This window comes from Balaenoptera physalus (genome assembly GCF_965194825.1).
Source record: "Balaenoptera physalus genome assembly, chromosome: X".
Lineage (NCBI taxonomy): Eukaryota > Metazoa > Chordata > Mammalia > Artiodactyla > Balaenopteridae > Balaenoptera > Balaenoptera physalus.
In genome coordinates this window covers 102,236,743-102,249,850 of record NC_138903.1, presented here as the reverse complement: position 1 = coordinate 102,249,850, position 13,108 = coordinate 102,236,743, and the positions used below count along the sequence as shown (strand labels likewise).

Here is a 13,108-nt window from a genome sequence, read left to right as displayed (position 1 = left end):
GTCTCTGTGGGGTCCTCTTAGCCTGCCTTTATGACTCCCCATCCAGGCACCCAGCCGTGGACCGGCAGCTGTGTCTTTAGCAACCCACATTTGCCGAGGACCTCGGGAAACACTCCGAGTGTGAGCACAGAGATCCAGTCACGTCCGGGCGGTGCCTGGCGAGGCACCTTCTCATCAGTCACCGAGGGGCAAGCAGCCCGACGCAAAGGGCCGGCAGCCCACAGGCACAGCCGCGGTGCAGGGCGAGCTCGGCCTCCTATGGCAAGACGATGGACGGCCCCCGAGGACCTGGCATTTCTCCCACGGCGGCCCGGGGGCGGGGGGTGGGAGTGGGGTTTGGTGTTCAGGTGTGGACGGTGGCACACACGGGTCGGTCGGAAGGGCGGCCGGGCGCTGCCCCAGAGACGCCGGAGCGGGTCAGTCTCCTGACACCGCCCAGGGGAAGGCCAGGGATGGGAAGACACCCCCGGGGTGGGTGTGTGGGTGGGTGTAGGCTCCCGCCAGCTCGCTGTGCTTTACACCTCGGAGCGACTGGGAGCCACCGGGGACTCCTCTTCAGTTTCTTTCCGGTGCACTGGGGAAGGTGGTTTAGACACAGGTTCCTGCCCTTAAGCGTCCTCTCAGCGCCTGCCTGGTTGCGCTGACTTGGGTGGAGGGCGGGGTGGGCCACTGGGGGCACTGCCGCCACCGGCCCCACCCATGTTGGCTGAAGGAACACACTCTGGATGCCAAGTGCTCCGGGGACACGAGGCCTTGGAAAGAGAAGAGAGCCCTGGTCCACCGCCGCCTCGGGAAGCACCACGCGTCCTCCGTGTTGGAAAGAACCGGAGGCACGGGACGGGACGGGACGGGACATGATCGCGTCTTCTCTCCTTCTCCCTCGGTTTTCTTTGTTGTTGTTGTTGTTGTTTTAATTATTTATTTATTTTTGGCTGTGTTGGGTCTTCGTTTCTGTGCGAGGGCTTTCTCCAGTTGCGGCGAGTGGGGGCCACTCTTCATCGCGGTGCGCGGGCCTCTCACTGTCGCGGCCTCTCCCGTTGCGGAGCACAGGCTCCAGATGCGCAGGCTCAGTAGTTGTGGCTCACGGGGCTTAGTTGCCCCGCGGCATGTGGGATCTTCCCAGACTAGGGCTCGAACCCGTGTCCCCTGCATTGGCAGGCAGATTCTTAACCACTGCGCCACCAGGGAAGCCCCCTTCCCTCAGTTTTGTCTCAGCACGCCTTCCTCTCTTTCTCTAACTCCGAATCTGCTGTGCCCCCGGGCCCTGGCAATTCTTTCAAGCCGCGGTACTGAGGTGTGTCGAGGAGAGAAAACCCAAAAGAGCCCCACCGTGCTGAGTGCACGTCTTCCGGGACCCTCGCCCCACGCCGGGGGACTTGACTCGACGCCCAGATATTACCGTGAAAGGCTCTTGGGATGGCCAAACAGGGTCCTGTGGAAGGCAGGGTCACCCCAGAAATGCCACGCTGCCCTTGCTGCTCGAACCCTGCCTCCGCCCTTTGGTAACCACGAAACGTCAGCCACGCCGCCGACCCGTGTGCCGTGACGCCTCGCTAAACCACGGCGCCACACGCTCACCAGCCCGCCTGGAGAAGCCTTCAATTACTTTGAGCCCAGGGTAGGAGGCGTCCTCCTCACGGCAAGACTGGTTCAACAGAAGACAGGAGGGAGAAGGAAGAAACAGAGACAGAAAGAAAACACCTCCGGCTGCTGGTCACGCACCCACTCAGGCGACATTTCCCACACGGAAGAAGGGACGTACACCTCCTGAAAGGCCCCACACCGTCAAGTTCCTTGGTTTGTCAAGAGGCAGACTTGCGGAGCGCAAGGAGCCCTACAGCGGGCTGCCCCGAGCCAAACCTCCACGCCGCCCAGCGGGCGCCCCCTCTTCATAATCCCGCAAGGGCACGTTCCCGAGTCCTTCCTGGCTTGGTGGAGGGCCATGGTGGAGAGAGCTGGGCCCAAGAGCGATCAGGAGAGGACGGGAGGAACAGCCATCACGGGCTCCACTCAAAGCACAGGAGGCAAAAAGCCCACGAGGCCTGGCTCTCCCTCACACGGTCTCCCACCGCCGGCCCCCACGTCGGGCTGGGCTGGCACTGCTGCTTCTCGGGGGTGAGGTGGGGCGCCGAGTGACCACGTCACGGGCGGTTGGCTTCACGGAGCCTGGAGCCCAGACCGGGTCCCGGTGCCGGTGCAAGCGGCCCGGGCCCGATCCCTTTCCACTCTCCCCGCTCCCGCAGGACACTGACCTCAAATGCTACGTACCGATCGCCTAGGGTAACCGTACACAGGTGCTCTAGATGCTCGTCCATGCACCTCTTTCTTCCGGCTCCCCCAGTCAGGACCTGACTCGAGAGCCTTTCCTACCATGGCCAAGAACTCCGGCACAGTACACCCGTGTCCCCGTGCCACGATCCCACCTGGGAGTCCCTGCTTCTTGAGCCTTGCTGAATGAACTACCAGAATCACTGACTTTCTCCTATGGCGAAATAGACTCTTTCGGAAGAGGGAAGGGAAGAGAACACAGAGCTCGCACTCACCCAGAACACCAGCGCCTGGAGATGACCGACGTCCCCGATTTCCCTCCTCCTCCTTTCCTTCCGCTCTGCCTCCTCTGCAACGAGAGACAGCCGAACGCCCATCACTCAGTGTGGCACCGCCACGGTGCTTGTGAAGGGGGGGGGGGGGCAAGAGGGGGGAGGAGGGGGGAGGAGAGGAGGGGGGAGGAGGGGGGAGGAGAGGAGGGGGGAGGAGGGGGGAGGAGAGGAGGGGGGAGGGTCCGCGTACACCCCCGCCCGCGCAACCTCGAGAGAGAGTGCCTTCGGTTCCTATTCCTACCGGCACCCCCGGGTCAACCAACAACTTCCAAACAAGGCGCAAGTGTGAAGAATCAACTCCACTCGTCCTTCGGAAATGGCACGGATGCCATCCGAGGCAGGGGGGCCGTCAGACGGAAGCAGTTTGTACACAAAGAAGCGTGTCCGGTGAAACCCTTGATCCCGTCATCCTCCAAAATCTCTTTCCGGTGGGAAGCACAGCCATCACCCTGGCGTTTACAGGCGCGGAGCTCGTCTCCTCGGCTCTGCACCCGTGGGACTATGGCGGGACAACCCCAGGTATCTTGGCAAGCCCGCGCACGTCCTCCACAACTGACCAGCCGTTCCTAGGACGCGTGGGTCAACGGGCACCGACTCGTCTCCCCTCTGGCCGCACACAGGTCCACCGCATGGACTTTCCGGGCGTAAGGGCACGTGCTCTGGGACGTGGCCCACTGGAGATTTACCCTGCTCCTCTCCTCTGGGTGGACGCTGACGCCGGAAAACGTACCCTGGTCACGCTCACCCGCACCCTGGTAACGACGACTCAGTGGCCCGCGCCTCACAGCCAGTTCCGTGGGAGACAGAAGAGGAGAGGAAGGAACAAGGCGGAAGCCTAGCGTCCAAAGAGGAGGGGCCCGTGAGAGACCCTATGCTCCTGCCTCCAGGCACAGACAAGGGTACCCTACCTACCCTGGGCAGCTGTCCGAAAAGAAATGGAGGGGCCCTAGCAGGACACGGCGTTGACTCCGCACAGACGTGCCAACGCCACGGCACGCCTATAGTGCCGTGAGAGCAGCCAAAAAAGGCAGAAGACTACCCATCACTACGTGAGCCCGGTGGGGTCAGGGAGCAGGCGACATGCACACAGCCCTCTGCGGCCCGTTGCTTTCACCTGCATTCAACCCCGGGAGCATACATACGCACGCAAAAAGGACGTGTGCTTCCCTCCGCAGACCGGGGGGGACAACTTGGGAGCGGCCATCGAGCAACGGTGAGGGCTTTGGCTTTGACTGGGAGAAAGTCCTATCCACAGCGGCACCCCCGAGGCGGTTACAGGGAAAAAGTACAAGAGAAGGGACGTTTTGTACACGCTCTGTAAGCGTACATACACGTGCTTACACACGACGCACGCATGATACGCACGCGCGCCCACGCACACGCTTGTGTACCTGCGTGTTTACGAATGAACGAGTGGAGCAGGGAGCGAGGGAATGAAGCGACGAACGAGTGGGGGGTTTGAGGCTAGAGTACAGACACAGTCCCATGGAGAGCTCCCCAGAAGGGTCTGCTGAACAGACGGCCCTCCCCAAGGTCATCTGTCTGTGTGGATGGAGGGGAGCCACTGGGATCTACACCTGTCCCAGCAACTCCAAACCACCTCCCTGCACCCCCTACCCCGGGCACTCCATGGCAGAGTGACTGCCTGACACCCCTGGAGGTGAGCAGGGGCAATCTGCCCCAACTCCCTGGGTCCCCGTCACTTCCTCCCGCTGCCATAGTGGCCTAGACCCTCTCGGGCCTGCTCCTGAGCCCTTAAGCCAGTTCACGTAGCTGGATGAGAACAGCAGAGAGGCAAGCACGCAGGAAGCGGAGAAACCCAGGTCCTTGTGCCACCTCTAGCTCTGAATCAATGTCCAGAGAGAGCTAGGATTCTGCCCGACACGACCCAGATGGATGCCCGTCCCCAGGTGTGCAGACCTGACAGGGTCCCGGTCGCCAGGACATGTGGGCCAGGCAGCGTGGCCTCAAAACAACTCCCAGAGGCATGCGGAGATGGACCCACCGATGCACGGATTCCTTGCGATGTCTTTACCTGTGCGCGCCTACTGCCAAGGAGAAGCCCCAGAAGGAAGAGACACCACCTCCCCCAACCCCCCAGTAGGGCCAACCCCACTCGGAAGGCCTGGATGGCTCTCGGGCCTCCCTGGGCCTTTTTTGATCCGCAAAGGGCGGAGGGAGAGGCCGCGCTCGCAAGGGTGCTGGGCATTTCTGGAGCAACAGTGCCATCAAGCGGAAGCTTTTTGAGCACGGCCTCCAGCCCCTGCCTGTGGATACTGTGGGGAAGGCCTGTGACGGGAGGAGGGCTGGCTTTGGAGCACTCAGAGGATTCCCGGGCCGAACCTGGCCGCCGGGCACGCCTCCAGAGTAGGTGTGGAAGCGACACGCGGCGGGGTTCGGGGCCGGGCTCGCCCACCGAGGAGCCCCGGGCGGCCAGGCCCGCCGCGCTCCCCACCCTCGGGGCCGGGCCTCGGCAGCCGCCATGTTGAGGAACAAGGAGCTGAAGCTCCCACCCCAGGGCATCTGGCCCCTGGATCCTGGCTCTCCCTGCAGGAGCGAGGTCGGCCAGTGGGGTCCCTGGGGTCTCAGGGCCACCGGGGACCCAGGACCCGTGGCCGGTGCCCCGGCGGAGGCCCCGGGCCCTGCCACCGTGGACCACGGGGAAAGGGGAGGACGTGGCCGCCCTGTCCCCTGTCGGGGGCAGCACCCTGCACACAGCCTGGAGAACGTTTCCTCGTTAGCGCTTGCTCCCAGACGCAGACGAGGAAGAGTAATGCAGGGGCACTGCACATTCCACTCTCAGTTCGAGCTGTGTTTCGGTTTGTTTACTTTTTGCTCCTGCCAAAGAGAGTCCGGGTCCCAGGCCCCGCAGGATCCCGTTGAGGCCCTTCCTGTGCCGTAGGACACAGGGTATCCAGGACCCACTCGCGATGGGATGGAAGTGGGCCACGATCGGTACGCAGAGAGGGACGGCACCGTCCGCAGCAGGGGGATCCAGGTCCGTTTTCCGCACTCGAGCTCACCTCGGGAACAGGAACTTTGCGGCCGGGGAACGCCCTGTTCCTCGGACTCCCTCCCCGTGGAGGACCCGGCGGTCCTCTTGTTTGGGGAAGACTCCTGGGATTTTTCACAAGCGGCTCCACGTTCTGCAGGTGCAGCCGTTGGCCCTGGCCAGAAGGCCACACTGAGAGCACCTGCGGCCGGCGACCAGTCAGACCGCGCAGCTACGTCAGGACCCGGCCCCAAGGAAACGCTCTGCCCACGTAAGATCGCCTGACAACGTGTCAGGCGACTCACAGGCGCGAAAGGAAAGGGGCGCGGGGGGGGGGGTTTCAGCACCCTTCCAGGAGGGGTACGTGCGGAGGGAGGGAGGGAGGGGTCCAGCCTGGAGACTTGCTCCCAGTCGGAAGCCCTCCCCCCACAGCGCACCCCGCCCCGGGACCTGACCCCCAAACCAGCCCACCACCCACCCCCGCCCGGGCAGGTAAGAGCTGGGCAAAGGGCAGGAACGAGCCGCCCCACGGCTTGTTCCAGAAGCGGCCTATCGGGTCAGCCGGGGACTCGAAGGCACCGCCGTGTGCCCAGGAGTATGCACCTCGTTCCTGGCCTTGGCAGACAAGCTGGATGAGCGGTGGTCATGGGGGAGAGGGCAAGTTGGGGAGGCGTTTCTCTCAGTCCAACAGAGGTGAGCTTCAGGCAGCTTCTTCAGACCTCTTCGGCTTGATTCCCTGGCTGGGCTGCAGGTGCAAGCACAGGGCCGAGACCTGGAGAGCCGGGCCGGAATGCAAGCCGGGGCCTTTCCTTCTCCTCGCCGAACTGAGGCTCAGGGCCTCGTGGGGAGAAAGCTGAAGCCTGCTGCAAATGCATGGCCCGGGGGTCCACTCGGCGGGGCTCTGCTCAGCTCCTCTCCTCTCGTGTCCTGCCCTCTCCTCTCCGGGAGCCGGGTCCGGGAGCCCTCGGGACGGATCGGGACGGGACAGGCCAGGCCAGGCCTGGGCCAGAATCCCGGAGACCCTGGGAGATGGCACCGCAGCCACCGATTAGACTCTTCGGCTCAGGTGAAGGGCTCCTTCTGCGGTGGCTCCTGCGTCCCGCCAGCGCCGTCCCCTTCTGGACTCGGACTGCCAGCTCTCGCTGGGCCTCGGGAGCCCTGGGCACTGGGTAGCCAGGCTCCACGTGTCGTCTCTGAGCTGGACGGAAGAAGGTCACTGGGCCCGCCTCGGCCGCTGCCGCCAAGGGCGGCAGAACTCCCGTTGCCCGCGGTGGTCTCTGGCTGGGCCGCACCGTGGCCCAGAGAGGCTTCCGGGGCCCTGGGCCCGCCCCGGCCGAACGTGCTCTGGCTCCGAGGGGAAGGGGCACGCGGCCAAATGCCCGCAGAACCCCGGCCTGGCCTCCTTCGGAGCAGCTTCCTCTAGGCCCGCCCAGACGTGGCGGCCACCAGGGTCCACCGAGACTCCACTCTCTGTAGCCCCACGTGCCAGGCGGCCGGGCTGTGCGCCTTGTGCCACTGCCCGTCTCTGGAGCCTCCACGGCACCGCCGGGCCTTGGGCCATGCTTCCCGCCCCTTCCCAGGCGGGGCTCGGAGCTCTTGACTTCCCGGGGCCACTGTCCAGTGTTCCCGACTTCAATCCCTTGTCACTCCTCCCCAGGAAGGGACGGTACAGGGTTCGCGGGATCGGCGGACCCGTTCCTCTTGATGGCAGTATTGCACCACGAACGGCAACCTGCCCTTCCCCTTCCCCTCCCCCAGGCCCTCTCCCTCTGCCCTTTGCCGAGGGAAAAACGAAATGCCAACCCCTGCCCAACATGGCAAAAGCGAGATGGCTCATCAACCTGGCCACTTCAGAGGGGCGCGCCTCAAAGTCTGGCCCTCCATCCTGCTTCTGCGGGGCCTCGTCTCTGTGGGGTCCTCTTAGCCTGCCTTTATGACTCCCCATCCAGGCACCCAGCCGTGGACCGGCAGCTGTGTCTTTAGCAACCCACATTTGCCGAGGACCTCGGGAAACACTCCGAGTGTGAGCACAGAGATCCAGTCACGTCCGGGCGGTGCCTGGCGAGGCACCTTCTCATCAGTCACCGAGGGGCAAGCAGCCCGACGCAAAGGGCCGGCAGCCCACAGGCACAGCCGCGGTGCAGGGCGAGCTCGGCCTCCTATGGCAAGACGATGGACGGCCCCCGAGGACCTGGCATTTCTCCCACGGCGGCCCGGGGGCGGGGGGTGGGAGTGGGGTTTGGTGTTCAGGTGTGGACGGTGGCACACACGGGTCGGTCGGAAGGGCGGCCGGGCGCTGCCCCAGAGACGCCGGAGCGGGTCAGTCTCCTGACACCGCCCAGGGGAAGGCCAGGGATGGGAAGACACCCCCGGGGTGGGTGTGTGGGTGGGTGTAGGCTCCCGCCAGCTCGCTGTGCTTTACACCTCGGAGCGACTGGGAGCCACCGGGGACTCCTCTTCAGTTTCTTTCCGGTGCACTGGGGAAGGTGGTTTAGACACAGGTTCCTGCCCTTAAGCGTCCTCTCAGCGCCTGCCTGGTTGCGCTGACTTGGGTGGAGGGCGGGGTGGGCCACTGGGGGCACTGCCGCCACCGGCCCCACCCATGTTGGCTGAAGGAACACACTCTGGATGCCAAGTGCTCCGGGGACACGAGGCCTTGGAAAGAGAAGAGAGCCCTGGTCCACCGCCGCCTCGGGAAGCACCACGCGTCCTCCGTGTTGGAAAGAACCGGAGGCACGGGACGGGACGGGACGGGACATGATCGCGTCTTCTCTCCTTCTCCCTCGGTTTTCTTTGTTGTTGTTGTTGTTGTTTTAATTATTTATTTATTTTTGGCTGTGTTGGGTCTTCGTTTCTGTGCGAGGGCTTTCTCCAGTTGCGGCGAGTGGGGGCCACTCTTCATCGCGGTGCGCGGGCCTCTCACTGTCGCGGCCTCTCCCGTTGCGGAGCACAGGCTCCAGATGCGCAGGCTCAGTAGTTGTGGCTCACGGGGCTTAGTTGCCCCGCGGCATGTGGGATCTTCCCAGACTAGGGCTCGAACCCGTGTCCCCTGCATTGGCAGGCAGATTCTTAACCACTGCGCCACCAGGGAAGCCCCCTTCCCTCAGTTTTGTCTCAGCACGCCTTCCTCTCTTTCTCTAACTCCGAATCTGCTGTGCCCCCGGGCCCTGGCAATTCTTTCAAGCCGCGGTACTGAGGTGCGTCGAGGAGAGAAAACCCAAAAGAGCCCCACCGTGCTGAGTGCACGTCTTCCGGGACCCTCGCCCCACGCCGGGGGACTTGACTCGACGCCCAGATATTACCGTGAAAGGCTCTTGGGATGGCCAAACAGGGTCCTGTGGAAGGCAGGGTCCAGAAATGCCACGCTGCCCTTGCTGCTCGAACCCTGCCTCCGCCCTTTGGTAACCACGAAACGTCAGCCACGCCGCCGACCCGTGTGCCGTGACGCCTCGCTAAACCACGGCGCCACACGCTCACCAGCCCGCCTGGAGAAGCCTTCAATTACTTTGAGCCCAGGGTAGGAGGCGTCCTCCTCACGGCAAGACTGGTTCAACAGAAGACAGGAGGAGAAGGAAGAAACAGAGACAGAAAGAAAAACACCTCCGGCTGCTGGTCACGCACCCACTCAGGCGACATTTCCCACACGGAAGAAGGGACGTACACTCCTGAAAGGCCCCACACCGTCAAGTTCCTTGGTTTGTCAAGAGGCAGACTTGCGGAGCGCAAGGAGCCCTACAGCGGGCTGCCCCGAGCCAAACCTCCACGCCGCCCAGCGGGCGCCCCCTCTTCATAATCCCGCAAGGGCACGTTCCCGAGTCCTTCCTGGCTTGGTGGAGGGCCATGGTGGAGAGAGCTGGGCCCAAGAGCGATCAGGAGAGGACGGGAGGAACAGCCATCACGGGCTCCACTCAAAGCACAGGAGGCAAAAAGCCCACGAGGCCTGGCTCTCCCTCACACGGTCTCCCACCGCCGGCCCCACGTCGGCTGGGCTGGCACTGCTGCTTCTCGGGGGTGAGGTGGGGCGCCGAGTGACCACGTCACGGGCGGTTGGCTTCACGGAGCCTGGAGCCCAGACCGGGTCCCGGTGCCGGTGCAAGCGGCCCGGGCCCGATCCCTTCCACTCTCCCCGCTCCCGCAGGACACTGACCTCAAATGCTACGTACCGATCGCCTATGGTAACCGTACACAGGTGCTCTAGATGCTCGTCCATGCACCTCTTTCTCCGGCTCCCCCAGTCAGGACCTGACTCGAGAGCCTTTCCTACCATGGCCAAGAACTCCGGCACAGTACACCGTGTCCCCGTGCCACGATCCCACCTGGGAGTCCCTGCTTCTTGAGCCTTGCTGAATGAACTACCAGAATCACTGACTTTCTCCTATGGTGAAATAGACTCTTTCGGAAGAGGGAAGGGAAGAGAACACAGAGCTCGCACTCACCCAGAACACCAGCGCCTGGAGATGACCGACGTCCCCGATTTCCCTCCTCCTCCTTTCCTTCCGCTCTGCCTCCTCTGCAACGAGAGACAGCCGAACGCCCATCACTCAGTGTGGCACCGCCACGGTGCTTGTGAAGGGGGGGGGGGGGGCAAGAGGGGAGAAGGGGGGAGGAGGAGGAGGGGGAGGAGGGGGGAGGAGAGGAGGGGGGAGGAGGGGGAGGAAGGAGGGGGGAGGGTCCGCGTACACCCCCGCCCGCGCAACCTCGAGAGAGAGTGCCTTCGGTTCCTATTCCTACCGGCACCCCCGGGTCAACCAACAACTTCCAAACAAGGCGCAAGTGTGAAGAATCAACTCCACTCGTCCTTCGGAAATGGCACGGATGCCATCCGAGGCAGGGGGGCCGTCAGACGGAAGCAGTTTGTACACAAAGAAGCGTGTCCGGTGAAACCCTTGATCCCGTCATCCTCCAAAATCTCTTTCCGGTGGGAAGCACAGCCATCACCCTGGCGTTTACAGGCGCGGAGCTCGTCTCCTCGGCTCTGCACCCGTGGGACTATGGCGGGACAACCCCAGGTATCTTGGCAAGCCCGCGCGCGTCCTCCACAACTGACCAGCCGTTCCTAGGACGCGTGGGTCAACGGGCACCGACTCGTCTCCCCTCTGGCCGCACACAGGTCCACCGCATGGACTTTCCGGGCGTAAGGGCACGTGCTCTGGGACGTGGCCCACTGGAGATTTACCCTGCTCCTCTCCTCTGGGTGGACGCTGACGCCGGAAAACGTACCCTGGTCACGCTCACCCGCACCCTGGTAACGACGACTCAGTGGGCCCGCGCCTCACAGCCAGTTCCGTGGGAGACAGAAGAGGAGAGGAAGGAACAAGGCGGAAGCCTAGCGTCCAAAGAGGAGGGGGCCCGTGAGAGACCCTATGCTCCTGCCTCCAGGCACAGACAAGGGTACCCTACCTACCCTGGGCAGCTGTCCGAAAAAGAAATGGAGGGGCCCTAGCAGGACACGGCGTTGACTCCGCACAGACGTGCCAACGCCACGGCACGCCTATAGTGCCGTGAGAGCAGCCAAAAAAGGCAGAAGACTACCCATCACTACGTGAGCCCGGTGGGGTCAGGGAGCAGGCGACATGCACACAGCCCTCTGCGGCCCGTTGCTTTCACCTGCATCAACCCCGGGAGCATACATACGCACGCAAAAAAGGACGTGTGCTTCCCTCCGCAGACCGGGGGGACAACTTGGGAGCGGCCATCGAGCAACGGTGAGGGCTTTGGCTTTGACTGGGAGGAAAGTCCTATCCACAGCGGCACCCCCGAGGCGGTTACAGGGAAAAAGTACAAGAGAAGGGACGTTTTGTTACACGCTCTGTAAGCGTACATACACGTGCTTACACACGACGCACGCATGATACGCACGCGCGCCCACGCACACGCTTGTGTACCTGCGTGTTTACGAATGAACGAGTGGAGCAGGGAGCGAGGGAATGAAGCGACGAACGAGTGGGGGGTTTGAGGCTAGAGTACAGACACAGTCCCATGGAGAGCTCCCCAGAAGGGTCTGCTGAACAGACGGCCCTCCCCAAGGTCATCTGTCTGTGTGGATGGAGGGGAGCCACTGGGATCATACACCTGTCCCAGCAACTCCAAACCACCTCCCTGCACCCCCTACCCGGGCACTCCATGGCAGAGTGACTGCCTGACACCCCTGGAGGTGAGCAGGGGCAATCTGCCCCAACTCCCTGGGTCCCCGTCACTTCCTCCCGCTGCCATAGTGGCCTAGACCCTCTCGGGCCTGCTCCTGAGCCCTTAAGCCAGTTCACGTAGCTGGATGAGAACAGCAGAGAGGCAAGCACGCAGGAAGCGGAGAAACCCAGGTCCTTGTGCCACCTCTAGCTCTGAATCAATGTCCAGAGAGAGCTAGGATTCTGCCCGACACGACCCAGATGGATGCCCGTCCCCAGGTGTGCAGACCTGACAGGGTCCCGGTCGCCAGGACATGTGGGCCAGGCAGCGTGGCCTCAAAACAACTCCCAGAGGCATGCGGAGATGGACCCACCGATGCACGGATTCCATGCGATGTCTTTACCTGTGCGCGCCTACTGCCAAGGAGAAGCCCCAGAAGGAAGAGACACCACCTCCCCCAACCCCCCAGTAGGGCCAACCCCACTCGGAAGGCCTGGATGGCTCTCGGGCCTCCCTGGGCCTTTTTTGATCCGCAAAGGGCGGAGGGAGAGGCCGCGCTCGCAAGGGTGCTGGGCATTTCTGGAGCAACAGTGCCATCAAGCGGAAGCTTTTTGAGCACGGCCTCCAGCCCCTGCCTGTGGATACTGTGGGGAAGGCCTGTGACGGGAGGAGGGCTGGCTTTGGAGCACTCAGAGGATTTCCGGGCCGAACCTGGCCGCCGGGCACGCCTCCAGAGTAGGTGTGGAAGCGACACGCGGCGGGGTTCGGGGCCGGGCTCGCCCACCGAGGAGCCCCGGGCGGCCAGGCCCCGCCGCGCTCCCCACCCTCGGGGCCGGGCCTCGGCAGCCGCCATGTTGAGGAACAAGGAGCTGAAGCTCCCACCCCAGGGCATCTGGCCCTGGATCCTGGCTCTCCCTGCAGGAGCGAGGTCGGCCAGTGGGGTCCCTGGGGTCTCAGGGCCACCGGGGACCCAGGACCCGTGGCCGGTGCCCCGGCGGAGGCCCCGGGCCCTGCCACCGTGGACCACGGGGGAAAGGGGAGGACGTGGCCGCCCTGTCCCCTGTTCGGGGGCAGCACCCTGCACACAGCCTGGAGAACGTTTCCTCGTTAGCGCTTGCTCCCAGACGCAGACGAGGAAGAGTAATGCAGGGGCACTGCACATTCCACTCTCAGTTCGAGCTGTGTTTCGGTTTGTTTACTTTTTGCTCCTGCCAAAGAGAGTCCGGGTCCCAGGCCCCGCAGGATCCCGTTGAGGCCCTTCCTGTGCCGTAGGACACAGGGTATCCAGGACCCACTCGCGATGGGATGGAAGTGGCCACGATCGGTACGCAGAGAGGGACGGCACCGTCCGCAGCGCAGGGGGATCCAGGTCCGTTTTCCGCACTCGAGC

At 63.7% G+C, this 13,108-nt stretch overlaps 1 protein-coding gene and 1 long non-coding RNA gene across 13 annotated transcripts in view; one reads left to right on the top strand and one right to left on the bottom strand.

Moving 5' to 3' along the window:
• Positions 1–13,108, top strand: part of LOC309652103 — an 81,461-nt gene that overhangs the window by 29,800 nt on the left and 38,553 nt on the right. The window lies entirely within an intron of this gene.
• Positions 1–13,108, bottom strand: part of LOC309652082 (uncharacterized protein) — a 311,046-nt gene that overhangs the window by 282,234 nt on the left and 15,704 nt on the right. For 11 of the 12 annotated variants that reach the window (XM_082445595.1, XM_082445600.1, XM_082445598.1 and 8 more), the window contains exons 3-4: positions 10,029–10,102; positions 2,544–2,617 (exon numbers count right to left, since the gene is read on the bottom strand). In XM_082445595.1, coding sequence (XP_082301721.1) covers positions 2,544–2,617; positions 10,029–10,102 — 148 coding nt within the window. Of the gene's footprint in view, positions 1–2,543; positions 2,618–3,164; positions 3,436–10,028; positions 10,103–13,108 lie in introns of those variants that run through there. The other variant, XM_082445602.1, reaches the window with a different exon arrangement.